The sequence below is a fragment of the Clytia hemisphaerica genome, unplaced genomic scaffold, assembly GCF_902728285.1.
Source record: "Clytia hemisphaerica strain Z4C2 unplaced genomic scaffold, Clytia hemisphaerica genome assembly, whole genome shotgun sequence".
Classification (NCBI taxonomy): Eukaryota; Metazoa; Cnidaria; class Hydrozoa; order Leptothecata; family Clytiidae; genus Clytia; species Clytia hemisphaerica.
Genome location: NW_027103761.1, coordinates 391,605 through 413,970, shown reverse-complemented (window position 1 = coordinate 413,970; position 22,366 = coordinate 391,605). Strand labels below are relative to the sequence as shown.

At 35.0% G+C, this 22,366-nt stretch overlaps 1 protein-coding gene across 1 annotated transcript; it reads left to right on the top strand.

Annotated features, from left to right (window-relative positions):
* Positions 1–682: 682 nt before the first annotated feature.
* Positions 683–21,958, top strand: LOC136805644 (P2X purinoceptor 4-like). Its single transcript, XM_067062220.1, has 12 exons — positions 683–847; positions 1,529–1,691; positions 2,190–2,337; positions 2,666–2,786; positions 3,369–3,455; positions 17,275–17,419; positions 17,779–17,864; positions 18,268–18,312; positions 18,780–18,870; positions 19,097–19,162; positions 21,471–21,605; positions 21,902–21,958. The coding sequence occupies exons 1-12, from the start codon at positions 687–689 to the stop codon at positions 21,956–21,958; spliced, it is 1,305 nt and encodes a 434-aa protein (XP_066918321.1). The 5' UTR covers positions 683–686.
* The last annotated feature ends 408 nt before the right edge of the window (positions 21,959–22,366 follow it).

The following is a 22,366-nucleotide window of genomic DNA, read 5'->3' as shown; positions in this document are numbered from 1 at the left end:
CGCTTATGAAATAAAAGATTTTTTTCATTTTAATATATATAATTCAAGCGGATGTCTTTTGATTTTTTCAGTTGTTTTATTCTTAACTCCAGCCTAAATATTTTAAGTCATAAGTCCATAGAAATAAAAGAAATTCAAGATTCGATAAAGTAGGTGTTTAGTTAATCTCTTCATCAAGTTTTTGATGTATTTTGTTGTGTTTTGAACCGTTCTCATGGCCTGGTTTGAGATTTTGAAGTGAATTAAAGGCATTAGCTAAAAATACATATAAAATATATCGAATTTGTTATTGAATTTATAAATTATTTACTGTTAAGTATCAATAAAAGGATTCAAGGAAAGAAAACTTCATAACCTGTAGATAGGCCATTGGGCTTTTTCCAGAAAAAAATTGAATATGGAGAGTGGAGGCTATAGAGGAGGTTTTTTGGAAATTCTTCCCGCGGGAATAGTGAACTAAGGGGTCCCTTGGACAGATCTTACCCTCCGAACAAGTATCAGTTGGCCCCCGGACATTCAGAACTACCCCTAAACAGAGCAACATTTGCCCCCAAAACAAGGCAAATTTTGCCGATTTTTCACTACCCCCCCCCCCCCCCCCCCCCCCCGTACACAAATTTTCTGGAAGAACCCATTGATATAATTTCATCCAACATCCAAAATATCCAAAAGTTTGAAATCTCAAGATGAATCAAAGCCGGAAGCAGATGGTGCTTGAAAAGTCAAAGTTTCATTGCATCAATTTCCTGTTAAGTTATGAGACTGGTAAAGTTGTGGAGATTCAAAATAAGAAAGTTGCTTTTTGGTATCGTCTCATCCAACTCAGTGTTATCATTTATGTTATTGGGTAAGTGAAAGGAGAATTTTCACATTTTTTATTTGAAATTTCTTTTGCAAGTAGCCCTGGCTTATATTGGTACACTTTTTTTTTTATAAGAACCAGTAAATTTTTGTTGAGGCTCGGCTGTTCTTATTTTTTTGGCACTTCGAGCCTCAAATTGTTCTTGTCCTTGTATTTTTGGGTTTGAACCCTAATTTCATTAATTTGGCCCTTATTTTACCTAAAACTCAGCAACTCCAGGCTCAGGATTGTTCTTAAATTGTTCTTATTTTTTGGCATTTTTGAGCCTCATTGTTCTTATAAAATTGTTCTTATAAAAAAAAGAAAAGTGTATTCCTGATATGCATCACTGGAATGTCTTCTGACATTAAATCATGGACCCAATAGCTGATTGGTTGTAAGTGACGTAAAACCAGTCAATACGTCACTTTACAACCAATCATGTCACGATGGTCTTGGGTTGAAAGAATTTAAGCTTCTAGGTGACTAAAATTAGTAAAACACTTCTGATTTCGTTAAGGAAATATATGTGGAGGTCAGATCCTAAAGAACTAGACATTCCAAAAGCTTTCTACCTTCCCTGTCTCGGAGCTTGTCTCTCCATATTGCGACACTCAGTGGAATCAAATCTCTGAAAAATGAGCATTTTTTAAACTTTCATTTTCATATTATCCTCTCTTCATTTAGTTACGCCATCATTTACGACAAAGGTTACCAAGAAATAGATTCTGCAATCAGTTCCACCAATACCAAAGTCAAGGGAATCACACATGTTAATTTTGGGAATTTCCCTTCGACCTTTTTTAATGGGAGGATGATTTATGATCCGCAAGATTACGTCATCAAACAAGTAAATCCTTTACTCCTCTGTTCTTTTAAGTTTCTTGTTTTTTTTTATGGCCACTTCCGCGAGAATCCTTTTGTTTCTCATATATATGTCCGACATTAAGTACTGATCTCCACTGTTAATTCATCTAACGGTTAGGGCTTGGGGACACAAGAAGTTTTTTTTCACGTTGGTGCAGTGTAACATGTTCCATCCCACCAACACAAGGTTTCTTTTTTTGTTTCATGGGACAAAAAGTGAGGGAAATACCCTAAAGACACGCTAATTTTGTCCCAGGGAAAAAAGTGAGAGAAGCACAAATGTTATTAAAAGAAAAATGGGGTGGAGACACGAGAAAGCGGTTCAGTTTGGTGGGATGGAGCATGTTGCATTGCACTAACGCGAAAATAACTTCTTGTGTCTCCGATGCCTTTAGAGGTCAATGGTTTATTAAATTTCTACATTTATGCTACGATTCTACTTTTTTTTGGCATGATTTTAATCTTTTCATTCTAACTCAAGGATGGTGACTCCTTTTTCGTCATGACTAATATGGTGATAACACCAAAACAATATCAAGGGAAATGTCCTGAAGATCCGGAATCATATCGTACAATTTGTAAAACAGACAAAGATTGTCAACAAGGAACTTCCAATAAATATGGACACGGTGAGATTATAAAACTTCAAGCATCCCATAAAAGCTACAATCACTACAATAGTATATTGGCACCAGCCTCAAAAGACCACTACATTTATTCGCTTCCCCCTCCCTAAATCCCCTCCCCCTAATTTCAATGGTTGAAGAGGCAACAGGGCTGCAGACTAAATTGTAACATCAAAAATTAGTGTTTACTGCCAAGTACCATTGCAGTGGTTGTAATTTTTTGTAACGTTATGAGTAAACTTCAGAAGAAATTCGGCTTTTTCAACAACACGATGTCCCACTTTCCCTTGGCAGTAAACACATTTTCGAACTCTTGTTTTTCCATCTCCAGGCGAACGTTCAGGACGATGTGTACCATCAGATCGTAATTCAACAGTCAAGGTCTGTGAGAGTTATGGCTGGTGTCCGACAGAATATGATGTCCTTCCTATGGAAAACTACAATAATTTCAGGTATTTGTTCATCCATAATAAAACCCATCAAAAGGGTATACTTACCATATAGTATATATTGGACGATGAAAAGGATCTGAGGCCGTCTATGTATATGGTGTTGTTTTTGTATATTTCTTAAAAATCTAGTTGCTTTTATAAGTTTATTGTTTGTCGATGATGTTAGTTGATGTTGTGTTGCTTCCAAGGATAAACTAATATGGTAATGGTACAATTATCTCAACTGGAGTGTTATTCGAACACATACATACACGTTTTTTACGAGAACATCCAAAATTTCGAAGCCTTGAGATGTTCTTAACTTTTTAGTTTAAAGCCTAAATACTTTCTTAACATGTTCCTACTTTCGCCGTTTTTTGAGTGTTTTTGTCCAACTTCTTAAAAAAACGAATGTTTTTGAGTCCGCAAAGTCTTATAAACTTGTTCTTAATATTTGGCCCATCGAAGCCTTATGCTCTTATATAGTTTGTTCTCATAAAAAGTGTGTGTTCAAATTAGACCTTGATTTAAATCTGATTCTGTTAAAGTTGTGCATTTGCATCTAACGTAAACAATTTGTAATCAACCATTTTCCCGTTTCAGCAAAACGATACCACTTCTGGATGGAACGAAAGAATCGACAGTCCTGATCAAAAATCAAATCCATTTTCCCAAGTTCAAAGTAACAAGGTATTTGATTGCTATAGCCCAGCTGGCACACAACGTTGTTTCAACGTTCATCTAACGTTATATGGACGTTGTGAACGTTAGATAGACGTCGAAAAACGTTGTATGGCAGCTGAGAGAATGTAGGAAAGATGGTCAGTGACTGCAGAAAATGAAAGTGTAATCTTTCAGGTGTTTTTAAAAGTGTACAAATTTTAATCGAGATTTTTATAAAATTTAAGCTTTGACATTGCAAAAATGAAAGGCTTAGTTAATTTAATTTTTACACCCCCTTCTCACAGACCCGGTGAAATTTTTTTAGCTAGTGATGGTAGAAATAACGGTCTGAAACTTGATGGGGATTAATATTCCCATATTATTTATTTCCGGCGGGATTTCGATTTTTTTTGTTTTCAACTCAGATAATTCAGTGGGGATGGGAAAAATAACATATTATTTTTCAACGAGGATTATTTTTTAGAGGACAATTTTCTACCGGGGACGATATTTTGGACAATTTTTCCAGTGGGGAGGGGTCCCGGTGGGTCTGTGAAAAGGGGGTGTATTTTTGCCATCATACTTTTGATTTTCTTTACCCGTTCGCAAGTTATGAAATTGAAGTAAAAGATGGAATGACTCACTTCCAAAATATGTATATCGATTCCTATGTTTCAAGTGACCCCAGACCTTTAGCCTCTGATGTATTTTGGAGTCGATAAGTATGATGGGGAAAAATTGACACTTTTTTATTCGTACAGGAACAACATTGTTCACAACCAGAAGAAAGGTTCCTACATGAAGAGATGTCTGCATAATGAAGAGACCGACCCATTTTGTCCCATCTTTAAATTGAGAAACATCGTGGAAAATTGTGGTGATAATTATACCAAAGTTGGTTTCAAGGTCAGTCATTTCTCCTTATTTCATTTTTAGTTTGTTCATTTTTCGTTATAAAATGACCAAATGACCCGGTTCTGGGAAGCCTATTTTTTTAGCTTTTTATTAGGTTTTTCCGTTGTTAACATCAAAAGATGAAAATCGATTTGCTCAGTTTTTGATCACGTTACCAAGTACACCTCTTGGGATTGGTTTAACCCTATTCAAACTAGGCTTTTAGGGGCGGTTCAGAACTAGGGGGGGGGGCTTTTCCTGTACTACCCCTTAACTTTTGATCTAGTGGGTCTTTTTGGATGAAATTTGGCACACAAGATCCTTGTCACGTAAGGCAACTTTTGACAAAAAATTTTTTTTTTTGATGACGTCACTCACCATGCACAAAGTGAGCAAAAACCGAAATTTTCCATTGTTCTTATAAATAGCTATTGTATTCTAACAAAGGCTTTAGAAAAAAGTTGCCTGAGTTTAAAATGCTTATTTTATCCTAAATATTCAATAAATTACGGTTTAAACGATATATTTGACATTAAAAATAAATTTGTATTGGAAAAGTGTCAATTTTTGTGACACCTTACTGTCAGAAATGTCATCATGCTCAAGGTGTGAAAATATTTAGGTGTCAAATTTTTTTTTATTTTGAAGCAAAATAAAAGTTAGGAATTTACAGAAAATTTCACGGCAAAAGCTCTATTATTTCAGGAGCTATTACCAATAGTTTGACTTCCGAACAGAAAGAGCCCCCCCTAGTACGAATAGGGTTAAGATTTAATCACATGATCAAAAAGTGAGCAAAACAAACTGTTATGTGTCTGTGTTCATGCAATAAAATCAACAGTAGCTCGGACTACACATTTATTTTTATCTTAGGTTAAGATTGATATGTTTCAGGCCTTGTACTTAGATTCCATTAAGTCTTTGATTGCTTGAAATTCGGCAATTCTAGGCTCTTTGTTGTTATTTGAATGTTCTCCTAAGTTCTCCCATCAAGGATTTATTATACACTGGATATACAAGTAACAGATTTTTGCCGATTTCTCGTGCACTAGCTATGTCCGCAGTAATGATATTATTGTTCACTCTCCTTCCTTCATTAAATGATTTTTCGAAGCATTTTTATTGCATTTCTTATCGAAAATCACTCGTCCAATTCCCAAAAGAGACTGAAAACTTTCCTGTGAGAGTCAGATTCTTCCACTTAATTGCTAATTATAAGTCGTTATGACGTTTCAAGCTGTGAGAAAGATGCAAAACGTGTTGTGTATAAGAAATTTAATGTTGACACCGGAAATTTTCAAACTTCAATCTAAAAAAAACCACCTTGCCACCACGTGCCTCAAAAGGATTTTCATACCACAGTGGAGCCAAGATACTCAAGTCTTATGTATATTAATTTCAGATCTTTTGCGGGGACGTCTTGGAGAGATATTTCCAATTGAAAATGTCGTGTCACTATAAGCATTTTGTCTGAATTGCTTGTCTAATGATGTTTTTCTCATATTAGATTACACAAATGTATCCAGCTTGGAATACTAGCCTTACTTTCAAACTTTTTTTCTGCAAATGTACAAAATGAAAGAGCTAGAGAACTTTATAAAAATAAGACTGATACACATTTTCAAAAATCAGACATCTTCGAGCCGCCATGACAGCTGTCCTTTGCGGACAAAGCTAGAACATCAATTGTTTTCTGAAACAATGAAAATACAATGATCGCTCTCCATCGTTTTATGAGTCGTTTATCCAGTGTATAATAAATCTTTGCTCCCATGTTCTCACAGACCCGGTACCCTGATTTTTTAGAAAATAACGGACTGAAACTCGATGGAGATTGATATTCTCATATCTTTTATGACTGGGGATTTAAATTCCATTGTTTTCCAAGTCAGAAAATTCAGTGGGGATGGCAAAAATAGCATAATATTTTACAGTGAGGATTGGTTTATTCGATTATTTTCAGTGGGGACAAAAACTGGAGTATGATTTTCCATTCGACCAATTTTTCCGATGGGAAGGGTTCACAGTGGGTCTGTGAGAAGGAAGTGTGTAGTAGTATGATTCAATGAAGTATAAGCCCGAACAGGTCTAGAATTGAATCTCTAAACTTTCTTAGGCAAGAAAAAGTTAAGCCTTAAAAAATACGCCGTATTTTTGATGACGGATTGAATCTATCGATTCCTTTATTTTCAAGTGATATATTTTTCGAAATTTAGATATAAATTTTAGTTTCAATCTGTCATTTGTTTAAAAACCAGGCGGACCGCGCTAGGCCGTGCAACTTTGGTAGGATTTGGCAGGTTTCAACTCCTACCATTACCAAGGAGATTCGATTCTAGTCCTTCAGGCTTATACTTCATTGGTCTGATTTCAAGATCTCTTTTTATGAATCAGCAGAGATATTTCACGATGGCTAACGATCAAGAAAATTCAATTTTCTTTCTGTAAGAATCTAGGGTCTGTTTAATAATGTGTCCAACAATGTTCTTACGTCTTGAAAAATGTATTTCTTTCAGGGTGGCATTTATGGCATCATCATAAAATGGGATTGTAATTTGGATCATTCCATCTACGATTGCGTTCCTGAGTATAAATTTGAAAGGTGACATTTCTTTTATAAACTTAAAGGTTTTATTTTTACATAAGTGTTCCCGTTCATATCAGACACATATTTCATATCAGGACAGTGTCTCTTAATTATACATACTGGTTGTTGAAATACACATTATTAGCGCTTTTTTTTTATGTCAGTTAACATTTGATAATCTCATGGTTGATTGTGATTCGATTTACGTCTTTTTTTAATTTGTAATTTCCCGCGAACTTGTAATTTCCCTTCTAGCTTCTGTAATTTCCCTCCTAGATTTTGTAATTTCCCATCGTCAAATTCATTACCTTTTCCAAATTTCTTACTAACTTCGAAGGATTAAGTAAATGGAATACTATCCAATAAAAACTCGATTCGCGTTTCTATGACTTTTTTTGAGACCTCTTTTTAAAAGTTCAGATTGATTTTCAGTGTTAAATTTGTGCCTTTCGGAATTGTTAGAATTTCAATCCAAACCATGAGATTAACCAGGAATCCCATGCTTGTTTTCGTGAAATTCTGAATAAATTTCCCTCGTTGCACTTTTCAAAAAATTTCAAAATTGACCATGAGATTACTAGTTCAAAGTAATTATCCAACATTTTTTGAGTTGTGTTCACTTCGCGAATAAGACCTTTCCAAATTCCCCATTGGGACTTAATTTCGCTTAAATCGGCGAAATCCGCGAAATTTAATCCCAACGAAAAATTTCCCATTGAAGTGAAACACAAACAAAACCTCAAATTTAGCTACATTCCCAGCTGGCACACGACGTTGTTTCAACGTTCATCTAACGTTATATGGACGTTGTGAACGTTAGATAAACGTCGAAAAAACGTTGTGTGCCAGCTGGGTTATAGTTACATTTTTCTTCATATTTTGGTAGATTGGACGATGAGAAAACTCCCCTTTCACACGGTTACAATTTCAGGTAAAAAACATTCATCGTTTTGATATTGACCTAAATTTTCCCTAATTTTCAATTTTTTGTGATATTTATCAACTGGTGAAAAAGTGTTAATTTTTCTCTTTGGTTTATAGTTCCTTTTCGATTTTAGATATGTGAATTACTTTGTTGAGAATGGGACGAGATATCGAACATTGACGAAAGCTTATGGAATTAAATTCGAACTGGTCGTGTTTGGAAAGGTTTGATTCATTTCTGGAGAAAAGGGGTTTGAGGGGGTACCCGATTCCGCAATGCCACCAAGACCCAAATACACAAAATTCCACCACCAAAAATCTTTTGAAATTCCGCGAAACTATTTACTAAATTCCGTTTCTCCGCACTAAAATTACCCAATTTCCGACATTCGTTCGAAATTCTGTGCTGTATATGAAGTACTCGAGATCATCCCTTTCACTACAGTTAAATGAGGTTTTCTTGCATTATAAAATGAGAAAATGTCTACTTAAATTTGACTTAGACTAATTGTGTGATTGAGTGAAATTGTTTAATTTAAAGGTTTTTTAATTGTATATTAATTGGTTGATTTTTTGAACGCACTAATTCAAGCATTAAAGTAGTACCTTACATAGGGAACTAATTTTCACTTTTTTTTTTCGCGATTTTTCGGACGTGAAAAATCTGTGGAAATTAGAACCCGTGAATTACAAATTTGGCCATTTCTCATAAGAAATTTCGAAAAATCCCTAGGAAAATGAAAGAAATTGTAAAACTAGCAAAACGACGAAAATTAGTTACCGCAAAATACGGTTTTTCTGATTTTTTTCGACCGCGAAAATTACTTCCCGTTTAAATTAGTTCCCTCAAGGTATGTCGATTAATGGGTGCACATTAACCTCATTTTAGGCGGGGAAATTTGACATTATTCCATTGCTCATGAACCTTGGAGCAGGTATTGGCTTGCTTGGTATAGTAAGTTATCTTTCATTATCTCATTCCGTGAGCAAAATTTGTTTCTGCGCAATCAACTTGCGCAATAAAGCTCTAATTGTCATATCTCTGAGGAGTGAGCAAATAATTAAGGGTTTCATTTTTATGAAAAAAGAATAAAATATTTCAGTTCTTAGACGTTAGAAGGTTTTTTTTTGATGAGTTGTCTCTTTGGCTGCTTCAAAAGTTGTTTGAAGAAAATGTCATTCTATACCGCTGGTACACTGATCTTTAACTACTTGACTGGATCGGGCTTCTCATATAAAAGGACGCGTGTCCAGTTTTAGAGCTGACTAGTCCGCCATCTTGTTTTCAATTCCGGTCGTCAACAGCGCGATCCGAATGTTTTGAAATTCAAACGTTCGAGAATCCAACGTAAAATAGAAAACAACATGGCGGTCCAGTCGACTTCAAAACTGGAACACTTCCACAGGAAATCTGTGAACAGTTACCCTAATTAGTGTGCAAAAGATTATGATATCTGTGTCTGGTGACAATTGACGTTTGATCTAGCATCTAGTAACTATTTTTATTTCGTAGGCAACTATTTGGTGTGATTTTATTGTGTTGAATTTGGTGGAGAAAAAAGAAGTGTACCGTGAACATATTTTGGAAAGTGTGGAAGAGCAAGCTTTGAGACGAGAAACTTTGAGACGAGCAAGAGAACAAAGTATTCAAAATGAATTTGCTAATAATGAATTTACTAACAATGAATTTGCTGAACTATAGCATCAACTATTAATTTTTGTACTACATTCTTAACCTCGTCCCCATGTATCCCAGACTTTATTTACGTTACTTATGAACGCCAGAGAATACCCTGGTGTTGCCTGATGCGAGTTCCCCCTCTCAGAGGGGGGAACTTCTCAAAACAATACGTCATAAAAAATCTGATGTTACTAAGTTACACTGCAATGCAATGGTTTAAAATCCAGGAACAAATGAAATCTGACGTTTTGTTTTTGAATTACGTAGTCTTACGCATTCGAAAAACAGACAATGCCAGGGTAGTGGTATCAGACCATGTTCACACGTTACTGTTCCGTTTCGCTCCGGTATGATTTTCGTTACGGATCGAGAATATTCATATTTGTTTCGGAACGTGTCGGAGCAAGAAAACAGAGCAGTGACATTCCGATGAAAAAGTGGAGCGAAACCGTTTCGATCTGTTTTGCTTTGAAACATCTTCTTTTTTGACGTTTCGAATTTTGACGCTCACACACTTGTTTTGGAGCTGTTTCGTTTCGGAACGGAACGGAACCGTAACGTCTGAACATGGTCTCAGTAAGCATAAAAAAGCTGATGATACGCAGGGAACGAGGTTGCTACATTCTAATAATTCGTTTTATGTCAAATTGTCCTTGTAATTTTCGAAGACTTTTATCAGGCTTGGGTGATCTTGACATATAGAAGGTTGAAAATACGGGGGAAGTTGGGGTTTCAAAATATTGAGACCCTCGCAAACCTTTTAATAGGTTTTTTACAAGACACAACAAGTATTCACAGAATCGCCTTAAAATCACGAAAACTAAATAAAAATGATTTATGTGTGTAGGGAGGCCCCCCAGCAGACCTTCAATTCACGCAATCACACAAAAAATTTTCCCCAAATTCACGCATTCACGCAATGTTTTTTGTCGCAATTCACGCAATTTTTGTTCACGCAAAGCTTCCCAACTCATGCATTCAGGTAATTTTTTTTTAGTTTTTACGCATTCACGCAAGTGAAAAAGCCCATTCATGCATTCATGCAAACCGATGAGGGGGGGCTTTAGGGGGTGAAATGGAATGGAACAGAGATAGGAAAGTTGTGAAATGGAATGGAACAGAGATGATCTAGGAAAATTAACGAGGGTACATTTTTTCGAGGGGATTTGCAGTAATTGCGGAGGGACTCGCCGCAATTAAAAAAATAACTATGAAAACGAATTTTTCACAACAATCATCTCTTTTTTATTCCTTCTTTTTATCTTTTTTGCTACTGATATGTTCACGATAATTACCCATTTAATTAATTTCATCTCAATTGCTTTTTAAAGTAGAAAACTCGCTCATACTTTGAAGCCCCGGATTTCGGAGAGTTTTTCCTGAGGTTTTTACCCAAATTTTGATGACCTTTAGTGATTAATGGGACCTTTGCGGGCTCGAAAATTTTCCGTTATTATTGTTCACTTTAATGACTTCTTTAAGGGCTCTAACCGTAGTGAATTTTCATATTTGCTATGAACAACACATAGGTTTCTGCCTGATGTAACCAAAAAAACTATATGGCATGTTATACATTTTCTGTTAGGCCAACAATCCCTGAATCTAAAAATTTCAAAATCGCAATGAAAAAATTTGATGAAGAAGAAAATGAAGAGTTTTGCGAAGAAAAGTATTTCAACTTTGAGGACCTTATTTTGGCGAAGAATAAACATTTAAAAAATATTTTTTTGCATCATTAGATGGTGTATCTTAAACTAAACTAAAACAAATTTTTGTAAAGTTTCTTAGTCTTAAAATCTTGAATTTTTTGAATTCTCAAAAGTTTTCGAAGTCTTAAAATCTGGAATTGGTTTGTGACCAATTTTTCATTCTAATTTTTGTTCGAAATTTTTAGATATTTCAATATTTTGCAGACAATTGGAAAAAATCAAAAGAAAAAGGTGAATTACCCATTGAAAGCATATGCCGACATTGGCAAAAAGTAACGATTTTGACTTCATTTTCTGAATAATATGAAGTATTAGCCAAGGACTATAATTTTGATTTGAACATTGTAATTTTTCAACATATAAAAGTTTGTAACTATTCATTTTTTTCATTTCAAACCACCTAATACAAAAATCTTGTAAAAATAATAAATTTTCGGCAAATAGGTCGAAACAAATCCCGACAATGGCAAGGAAATAAAAAATGCTCATGTCGGCATATACCGACATCGGCACGGAAAGGGTTAATTACTCTTGACAGAAATAATTACCAAAAAACTTTTAAAGGCAGTTTTTTGTTTAAAGTGTCAAGGAACCCAAAACAAAAGTTTTATCTTCAAATCCCTAGAAAATATTCTGACTATGGTCAAAGCACTTAATGCCTTGCCTTTAATCAGTCGGACAAGATTCTGAAGCGATTGAAAATTTTTTTTGAAATACAAAGGAATAATTGTAACTTGGCCTGTAGCTAGCCTAGAAATCTAAGCTAGTTTTTAATTCAGTCACTAGGATAAATTTGATGGTAAGTTGTGACTGAATAACAGTATTCCAAGTAAATTTAAAATCTGTAAATATAAAAAATCTTTAAAGCACCGAAAATGCTATATTACCATAAGCCGTGTGTCCTAGCCTTGTGAATACGGGCTTAGTTAACTAGGCTAGCCTGTAGCCAAATACTTGTAAGGTTCATAAAATTCTTATTTCAAAATATCAGGCATTTTTAAAAGAGAGGTTCATTGTATAGATTATTTTATTGTACCGCACGATACCCTATATTGTTTAAGAACGTCCCTATGATTAGGGACAGATATCTGTATCTCTGCTCACTAGATCGGTTTTTTCCGATCCAGTAGTTTGAATGAAGATCAGTAGGAAACTAGAAAAAAAGGTCCTTTAATATAAGACGTTCCTATATGTAAGGACGGTCCTAAAATATAAGAATGGTGTAAATCCATTTCATCATGGATATTCTTTACTTATTTTGGAAAATCATCCTAAAATAGTCTTACAGCATTCTTAGTTTAGGACCCTAATTCAGACTAGATTTAACATCTAGTACATACGTCTCATCAAGCATAAAATGGCATTTTTTATTGTGAAAGGAGTGATCCTTACTTGGGGGTAAATGACAATTTATAATTGAAAATGCTCTAAAAATGGCATTCTTAGCTTGAGCAGCAAAATTCCATGATGATGATATTCTTAGCATATTCTTAATTTTTTGCCCATTTTCATCATGGACATTCTTATAAAGTGTATTCTTATTAAAAAAAGCGTGTACGGTATCGTATCGTGCCGTACTGTTAATGATGTAAATAAATATGAAGTATACATTAATCAGAAAACAAAATAAAAATTCGAAATTTTCAACTTTGGTCATATTCATTTCCATCTATGGTAAAGTTTCACATAAATATTTAAATTCTCTTTCGAGCAATGACTTTCAGACGAATATTGTTTTGGAAAAGAAGCATAATATTTTCATGTTTCCGTTTTCTTTTACTTATTATTGTCTTTTATTTCCATCTTTGAAGAAAAAATTTTTTCTAGAATGTCAGATGATCCAATTATTCATGTCACGAATATTATCCAGGAAATAATGTACGAAAGGAAGACATTGAGAAAATTAGTACGAAATTCTATATTTTCTGATGGTGGAGAAATATCGAAAATATAGAAGGCCATTGATAATCAATACAGACTTTTGTGGCTAGCGCAAGGAATATTTACAACACTCCTGTTTCCATCTCCAATGTTGGCTGCTTTAATCTCACCCATCACATCTTTTCTTTTCACTATTTTCTAACCTGAGATCAGATCGTTATTGTTTTCTGCCCACCACGCTGAAGCTCTAAAGGGATGTGTCAAAACATAACAATCTGACGAATATGCAATCTCATTTTCTTGGGTCCGCGCTGCGCCAAGAATGGGCTGGGAACGACAACAAAGTAGCGAGACAAAAGTGAAATAGGGTGCCGTATCAGGAAAATTTAGTTTTGGTTGACTCTTGTTGTAGAATTTTCCACGGAAGGACTATTTTCCTCATGCCAAAGTATTTAAAAAATTCACTTCAAATTCTCTTTAAATCACATTTTGGTATTTGGTAGGTATTACATGCATTACTTATTTAGCCCACTTGGTCCTTTTTTAACTTTTTGCTTCATCACATGAGATTGTTGCGTCATCAATAAGTTCCTAATGCAATACTGACAACTTTCCTTTTTTTAATGTTTTCTATTGTATTTTTTCTAACAGTATTTGCAACTACAATTATTTTTGCTACAATTTTCCGCAACCTTCTTGCCAGAATAATTATTTCAAGTACAGTTAATGATCTTTCCGCATTATCGGTTTGCTATATAAATAAACTGATTAAATTGTCTTAGTTAGAATGTATTTGTATCAAAATCAAAACAAGAAGAAAGAAACAAAGCGAAACATTGAAGATGGGATTCGAAGATTTTAAAATGCAAGATTTGAGTGCTTTATTGACCTATGAAACTGGTAAAGTTGTGGAAATTCAGAATAAGAAAGTTGGCATCTGGTATCGCTCCATTCAAATTGCCATCATCATTTACGTCATTGGGTGAGGCTTTTCTTGGGATCCAATGCAATGGAAATTATTCTAAAAATGATTTTAAAACTTAATACTTTGAACATTATTGGATTATTTACTAGTTGCTTCCTTCATTCCTCTTTACATGTTTTATTATAAGAACATCTAAAAATTTCGAAGCCTTTGGATGTTCTTAACTTTTTAGTTTTAACCCTAAAATGTTCTTAACTTATTCTTAATATTTTGCCCATCGAAGCCTTATGTTCTTATACAGCCTTTGCAGTTTTTATATAAAAGATATGTAGTTATTTCTTTTTATGTCAACTGAAGGGACCAGAAAACTTGTTCGAGTTAAGGAGATATTCGAATTATAGAGGTCAGAATCATGGAGACTCCACTGTATAATCTCTTCTGTTTTCTAATCAATGGTTAACCCCTCGTTATTTAGTTACGTCATCATTTACGACAAAGGTTACCAAGCAACAGATTCTGCCATCAGTTCAACCAATACCAAAGTCAAGGGAATCACACATGTTGATTTTGGGAATTTCCCTTCCACCCTTTTTAATGGGAGGAGAGTTTATGATCCTGAAGACTATGTAGTTAAACAGGTACATTCCCAGCTGGCACACAACGTTGTTTCAACGTTCATCTAACGTTATATGGACGTTGTGAACGTTAAATAAACGTTAAAACAACGTTGTGTGCTAGCTGGGTTATGATTTAGTTGACACTCTCCAACAATAAACACCCCTGTCTCAAAGACCCAGTGAAACTTTTTTCCCCAGTGAAGATAATTGAAATCCCAATGGGGGTGGATATTCTATTGTTCTAAGGTTAAAATTTCAGTAGTATTGAAATTCCAGAGTATTTTTCCACCAGGACGAAATTTTTCCCAAATTTTCCTGTGGGGCTGGGGTCGCAGCGGGTTTGTGACACAGGGTGTAGTAAGGAAAAAATAGATGAAATTGAGTTAAGAAATATTTTTGAATGACTCATCCATATGGCATACAGTGACCCTTTCAAAACAAGCTGTAGGAAAGCGAAGGAATGAGGGTCAAATAACTTCCGATTTCTGATAGGCTTTAGAATGTTGGCGTATGCTCGCAAATACATAGAACTAACTTGCTTAGCCTTTGCTCTTACCAGAATGGTAATTCATTTTTCGTCATGACAAATATGGTGATAACACCAAAACAATACCAAGGGAAATGTCCCGAAGATAATGAATCGTATCAAGCACTTTGTAACACAGACAAAGATTGTCAACATGGAACTTCCAATAAATATGGACACGGTGAGATTGTAAAACTTCTAGCGCCCCATAAAGCCTTATACATTTACGGTGTGACGGGATTGGCCCTATCTAAGATACGGTAATACGAGATTTGACAAAAAAAGAGATGGGAAACGGTATTTTAAAATCAGACGCTGACGGTATTTAGCCTTATTTTTTGTCATTATGCCAGTATTTCAACCTCTACAAACCGGTGTGACAGTGTTATTATCTTTTTCAATTTTGGGGATTCAGGGATTCAGCAAAAGTTTTGACGGGAAAGCGGTATTTCGAACCTTTACAACCGCCCCCCATAAAAGATAGTACTTTTATGAAGATATTTGCTCAGAGTCAACTTGTCGCAGGTCATAAAAAACTATCTAAAGAAATTCGATTTTCCAACAAGACTAGGTTTTAGTTTCCCTTGGCAGGAAATATTTTCTATATCCCTCATTTTCAAATTCAGGAGAACGTACCGGACGTTGCGTACCATCAGATCGAAATTCATCAATGACCGTATGTGAAATTTATGGCTGGTGTCCGACTGAAGTTGACCAACTTCCAATGCCAAATAATAATTTCAGGTAAACAAATTCTCAGGAAAAGCATCGAATCGTTTCACTTCCATGAAATACTAAAGTGACAAATATTTGTTGAAGTTTAATTATACCATAGCCCTTATAAAGAACACTTGTCTTGAAGCTTTTTGTTTCAACTTTTTGTTAGCTTTTCCTTTGTTATCATCAAAAAATGAAAATCGATTTGCTCAGTTTTTGATCCACGTTACCAAGTACACCTCTTGGGATTGGTTTAAGATTTAATCACATGATCAAAAAGCGAGCAAAACAAACTAATTTCTCAAGGCAAGTTCAAGTAACCCCCAGACCGGGGTTTTTATACAGACAATGATTATACACCTATTTATACCTTTGTTTGATTTCAGCAAAACGATACCGCTTTTGGATGGAACGAAAGATTCGACAGTCTTGATCAAAAATCAAATCCATTTCCCCAAATTTAAAGTTACAAGGTAAAATTATATACACCCCCTTCTCAGAGACACGTAGGATTTTTTAAGCCAGTGGGGATAAAAATAACGGAAAACCCTAAATCTTAAACCATAACCCTAACTGAAGCTGGATGGGGATTGATATTCTCATATTTTTTATGGCTTGGTATTTTAAGTTAATAGAATTTAGTGGGGATGGGCAAATAAAAAATATTTTGCAGTGAGGATTGGTTTATTTGATTTTTCTCAATGGAGACAAAAATTAGAGGATAGTTTTCCATCGGGGACGATATTTTGGCGAATTTATCCAGTGGGAAAGGGTTCCCAGTTGGTCTGTGAGAAGGGGGTGCTTATATTTAAAGATACATAACCGTTTCATGTTAAAACTTTAACGAGACCACTCACAATGGTTTTGTACGCCCTAAGAAAAGAGTAAAGTCAAAATGTACAAAATAAGAATATTTTACCACAAATGATATACAAAATACAAATTTCATCAAAATGAAACAACAAGTTACAATTTAATTGCACTAAACTTTGTTTGAAGTCAGCAAAAAAGGTGAGGTGGGGGCCACCAGCAACTTTTCATTAAAGTGAAACTTTTTTGTGTGTTTCACTTTTCAAATGCTTCTATTTGATGAAAAATGTCTCAAGTGGCCCCAGCATCTCAATTTAAGCCCCGAAGGGACTAGAGATGAATCTTAAACCTTTCTTAGGCAAGAAAAAGTGAAGTCCCGCATTTAGAAATTTTGTTTGAAAACCACACGGGTCACGTGTTCTGGATGGGAAATAAGTTGCTTCGTTTCCCATCCTGGATTTTCAGATCTAGCCCCTTCGGGGCTTCGAAACAAATGGGTCCCAGACCTTTAGACTCTGGTCTATTTTGGAGTCTATGTATGATAAGAAAAAATGACAGTTTTTTTATTTGTGCAGGAACAATATCGTCCACCACCAAAAAAGTGGTTCATATATGAAAAGATGTCGTTACAACTCGACTACTGATCCACTATGTCCCATATTCAAGTTGAGAGATATTGTGGAAAGTTGTGGCGACGATTATACTCAAGTTGGGTTCGAGGTAATGTTTTTACAAAAACTGAGACATGTAGAATAGAGGAAGAGAATCTAAAGGGTTTTTAGACCCCTTTATCACAGACCTGGTAGTAAAATTGGAAAAATTGTCGGCTAAAATATTCTCGTCAGACAACGGAAACAGGTAGTCTGAATCGACACAGACCTCTATAGATATACTTACTCGATTTACTCCTGTCAGACCATCAATTATACCATCTTTATCATCCTAAAGGCTTTTATGTGCAAGCTAAACCGGCGTTTGCGACGACGGGAACCGTCTAGTGCTTCCTATATAAGAAACTTTTTCCACCTATGGGAATCATGGCAAAATCAAAGAGATTCAATTTTTCTTGGTCATTCTAGGGAGCAGTTTATGGAATAGTTATGGAATGGGATTGTAATTTGGATCACTCATTGGATGAATGCTATCCTGAGTACAAATTCAAGAGGTAGTCTGATATTATTGAATGGACACTTAAACTATCCACCATGAATACACCTTTTCGACCGTAGCCGCCGATTGCTGTGCAGGCATTTTTTTGTCCGTTTTGCCACCCTAAAACCGTCCCAGTCTTTTTTTCGCACCTATAGACAATAGAAAAATGTCTAAAAAAGGATTGGATCGAGTTTAGGATGACCGCGCGACTATGGTCGAAAAGGTGTATTTATTATCAATTTTTCTTTACACTTATTTAAAAAAAAATTTCATTCGAAATGATAAAATGTCCTGTTGAACGAATGGTCCGGTTTTATCATTTGAATACAAGCTTTGATAGATAAACAAGGTCTCCGACGCCGTCCGGTTTAGATTTTGTATGTAGTAATCTTCTTTTCAAATGGCATTTTCTTTAGGTTGGATGACGTTGACACACCACTTTCGCATGGCTACAATTTCAGGTAAGAGCTTAAATTACTTCTATATACGCTTCTAATAATTTTCTACCTGGTTATATGAAGTCTTTGTTTTAATTAGCTAACGTTTTAATTGAAATTGTAATTTTACTTTATTACAACTTCTGCACGGTTTCATTTTTGTTTTCAAACCTGAGATAGAATTGCTCTTAAGGTCAATTAGTAGCGATAGTTTAAGTATCAGAGGATATCGAAGGCAATGGTATATGAAGGTGACGGAAAGAAATTGAGTTGATGTACGGCTCTATATCGCCTTTGCTTATATGATATTTTTTATGTATTTACCATTGTCGACCAAAGTGGACGGTGATTTTGGTCAACTTTACTTTATACCGTCTCCTTCGATTTACAAAAACTCGGCAGTGTTCTAAAGATCGTTGCGCACAAAAGTAAAGTCACATGGTTTTGATAATGTGATAGTCTTTAGACAATAATTTCCTTCACATTTTTAGATATGCAGATTATTATGTTGAGAATGGGACGAGATATCGAACATTGACCAAAGCTTATGGCATCAAGTTCGAACTGGTCGTTCATGGAGAGGTAATGTTACTATAAGTTGTTTCTACAAAATCATATATAGCTGAACCTAGTGCTTTTTTTCGCATGGCACTATCCATTCAAAGGCCTAAAATAACACCACAATTTGTCTGTAAACGTGACTGAGAGAAACATTTTTCAATTTCATGACGTCAGCATTATTGTGTCGAAGAAATTAATTAAACCTCAATTCATTCGAGTTCTCCTTTTTGCATATCTCAATTTATAGGCGGGGAAGTTTAGCTTCATACCATTGATGTTGAACTTAGGAGCTGGAATTGGATTACTTGGCATTGTAAGTGTTTGTCACGGCGGCAAAAAATGAGTTATTTTCTCCCACTGGCCTCAAATTAGCTTATTAGTGACTGTTAGGTTGTCAAACCTATAGATATTCTTAACCCTTTAAGTGCCGATGTCGTATATATACGACATGGGCTATATAGGAGGGCGAAGCCCTCCTGTAATGCCCAGTTTGAGTTAGAAATCGTTATTTTTGGTCGAACTCGTAGGAATTAGATTGTCCTTTATGGTCAAGCAAAAAAAATTCAAAAGTGAGTCTTTCCAGCGAAATTTTAAGCAAAAAAGTCAAAAAAATGCAAAAAATTGACAAAAATTCACTTTTTTGAGATTCTGACCGTTTTTTGACTATTTTTGGTCAACGAGTGATCCAAGAACCTCCAAATTTGGCCCTGTTTTACTTTATTCTGTCTTCTAGTGAATTGATTTGAAATTTTACCACTGGGCACCTTTTCATCAGTTCAGTCAGGTCCGCGCAGCGGGCCTGACTGCTTTAATTCCCTAACCTACCCCCCTCCTTGGCCGCCGCCCACCACGCCCTTCCTAAATCGGGCGGCGCCGAAGGCGCCCAAAAGAAAGAAGAGACTCTAAGCTATCCAATGAGCTATATACGAGCTTCTAATTCCTTCTAGATCAGGAGATATAAGCCCTTAAAGTTTGAACTAGCGATTTTTTAAAAAAAACTTAGAAAAAAGGACCCTGGCACTCAAAGGGTTAAAGGATATGATTTTGCAAAAAAAATTCAAATTTCAAAAAATTTTCAAAATTCGTGCCCAGTCCCTTTTTAGCAATTTTTCTAAAAAATCTGAATTCAAAAGTCAGAATCAAACCTTTAATCTGCTTCAGTTACAAAGAGCATAAAATTCTGCGTCAGAAAATGGGGTCATTTTTTATTCTAGGATAATCTGGTCACGAGATATCGTAATTTAAAATTTTTTGGAGACTGGGACGAGGTTGCTAAATATAAAACCATAAAGTATTCAGGGGGTAAGGTCGAAAATTGTTCAAAATTCGTTTTATTGGCTTAAACAACTCGAACTTATCTATATTTTCAGCCAAACAACTTTTAAAGCCCATTTAAGGTTTATTTCTTTCTGAATACTCAGGTTAATATCGAATTTATGAGGATTTCTACCAGAAATAAAAGTTTAAACAAAAACTCTAGTTTTTGAAACATGGGACCCTATTTAAACACCCTCTTAGGGTTGTCGAAAAATCGTCAAATTTGGTAGGTAGGTTCCCTATGATGAAAGAACGATTTTGAATTTTAGAATTTTTGAAATTCCGATTTCCCGATTTTTAATTAACGAAAAACCCAAATTTTACCCCCGTCTTTTAAAAAAAGCAACAAGAAAAATGCCTAAATTGAAAAAGTCTAAAATTCAATTTTTTTATTTTCACTTAGGCTTGCTTCATGCCAAATTTCAGGTCTCTACGATGTCGGAAACATACCGTATAAATACCCCTCCAAGCTTTTTCAAGCAAAATTGCCTGGTCAATCGTTGATTTTTACCATATATGGGCAAAACGAAAATCTAAATTTTTCGAGTTTCAGAAGGGTCTTGATAACAAGTGACCCCATTTTCGAGCACTACTCATTGAGAGCTATCGAATGGTCGTACTACCAAAGAGCTAACTGAATTTTTATTTTTTCGTTCTAAATTCGATGACGTCATCAGCTATCACGTGACAATTCTTTTTTCAAAATTTTTTTGAAATTTATTTTGTGAAATTCATATAAAGGTTGATTGTGGAACAAAAAGTGTATAATGATCAACAAAGTGGTCGAAAATGCCGCAAGTTGTATTAGGTTGCGGAGCGAGTGGGAGAAAAAAGGCCATTTTTTGCCGCCGTGCACAACGGGTATACACAACCCATTACTTATGACCAATGAAGCTCACTGATATGCTTATTTTTTCACGAAATCCACGTGTCAATGTGCATATAAAAAGGAAAACATCAACATACTTAAGAAAAACTTTTTTTTTCATTTTTGCGCACCCTCGACTCCTCCTCCTCGATTACTCCAGTTTTACGACACTGGCCTTGGCCTTGTGTTAAAATATCGACAGATGATTTGTGAGAAGTAATACTTATTAGACGAAGAAATGAATAATCAATTTTTCATTTTATTTTTCAAATTCTCTTTTGTATTGCAATTTTGTTTTCAGAATTTACACAGTTATGCGAAACCCTTTGTCAAATGAACTATTTACCTTACTTGTCGCCCACAAACAGCAATTCTCCTTGTCAAAAAAGGTTAAGTTTGAATCGGAGGGTAATATAATTCCGATTTCTCTCTTCAGGCAACATTTTGGTGTGACTTTATCGTGTTGAATTTGGCGAAGAAACGTAACGTGTATCGAAATCATATTTGCGAGAGTGTGGGACGAGGAATGTCCAGTAACGAAAAAAGCTCTCTTGATGGTGATACAAAGCAGGTACTCTTAAGCCTTCTTCCTGTCTTCTGTACTAAAATAAACGCATCTTTTTTTTCTCATTGTATATCTTACCCAAGATTGACGCCCGAAAATCTTTTTATAAAGAAGCTCGAGGCCCAAGTTTCAAAAATATTTGAAGAATAATTCTGTACTTCAAAAGTTGTGTTAAACTTTTTCGTCAAATAGAATTTTTATGCTTTTTTATCAATAGTGTCATTCTCTACAAAATTCTTTATTCTCTTTCATACGTTTTTTTAGCATTGAATAATCTTTAAATTAATTCTCAAATGTTTCAGAATTGTGATGAAAAGAAGACTCAAGAGGAAAATAACTTGTTAGTGCATGCTTTTTGAAAAGTGTGTGTTATATTACCATCTTTACAAACACGAAGGCTGACCATCAGGACGGTTAAAAGACACCCCTGTGTCATAGAACCACTGGAGAATTTGGCAAAAATTTCGTCCCAGGTGCGAAAATACCCTTGAATTGGGAAAATGTGTTTGATTTCATCCCCATTCGAAACTGAATGTTTAAAAATTGTACCCCAAAACCATCCCCACTGCATTTTTTAACATTGGAACTTGTTGGAACAATAGAATTTCTATCCCCATCGTGAATTCAATAGGAATGTTTATCCCCACTGAAAAAATGTTTAACCGGGGCTGTAAGACACAATTCATTATGTCATGTTTGAAATTATATTTTACCCTCTAGATAGACCTTAATAATAAAAACTTTTGAAAATAATACAACATTTTCCC

Bases quoted from the DNA above. Each gene is read 5' to 3' on its own strand.
- LOC136805644 (XM_067062220.1), top strand. From the start codon at position 687: ATGAATCAAAGCCGGAAGCAGATGGTGCTTGAAAAGTCAAAGTTTCAT. The intron at 848-1,528 runs GTAAGTGAAAGG...CTCTTCATTTAG, and splicing joins GTTATCATTTATGTTATTGG to TTACGCCATCATTTACGACA. The intron at 3,456-17,274 runs GTATTTGATTGC...TTATTTGTGCAG, and splicing joins CCCAAGTTCAAAGTAACAAG to GAACAATATCGTCCACCACC.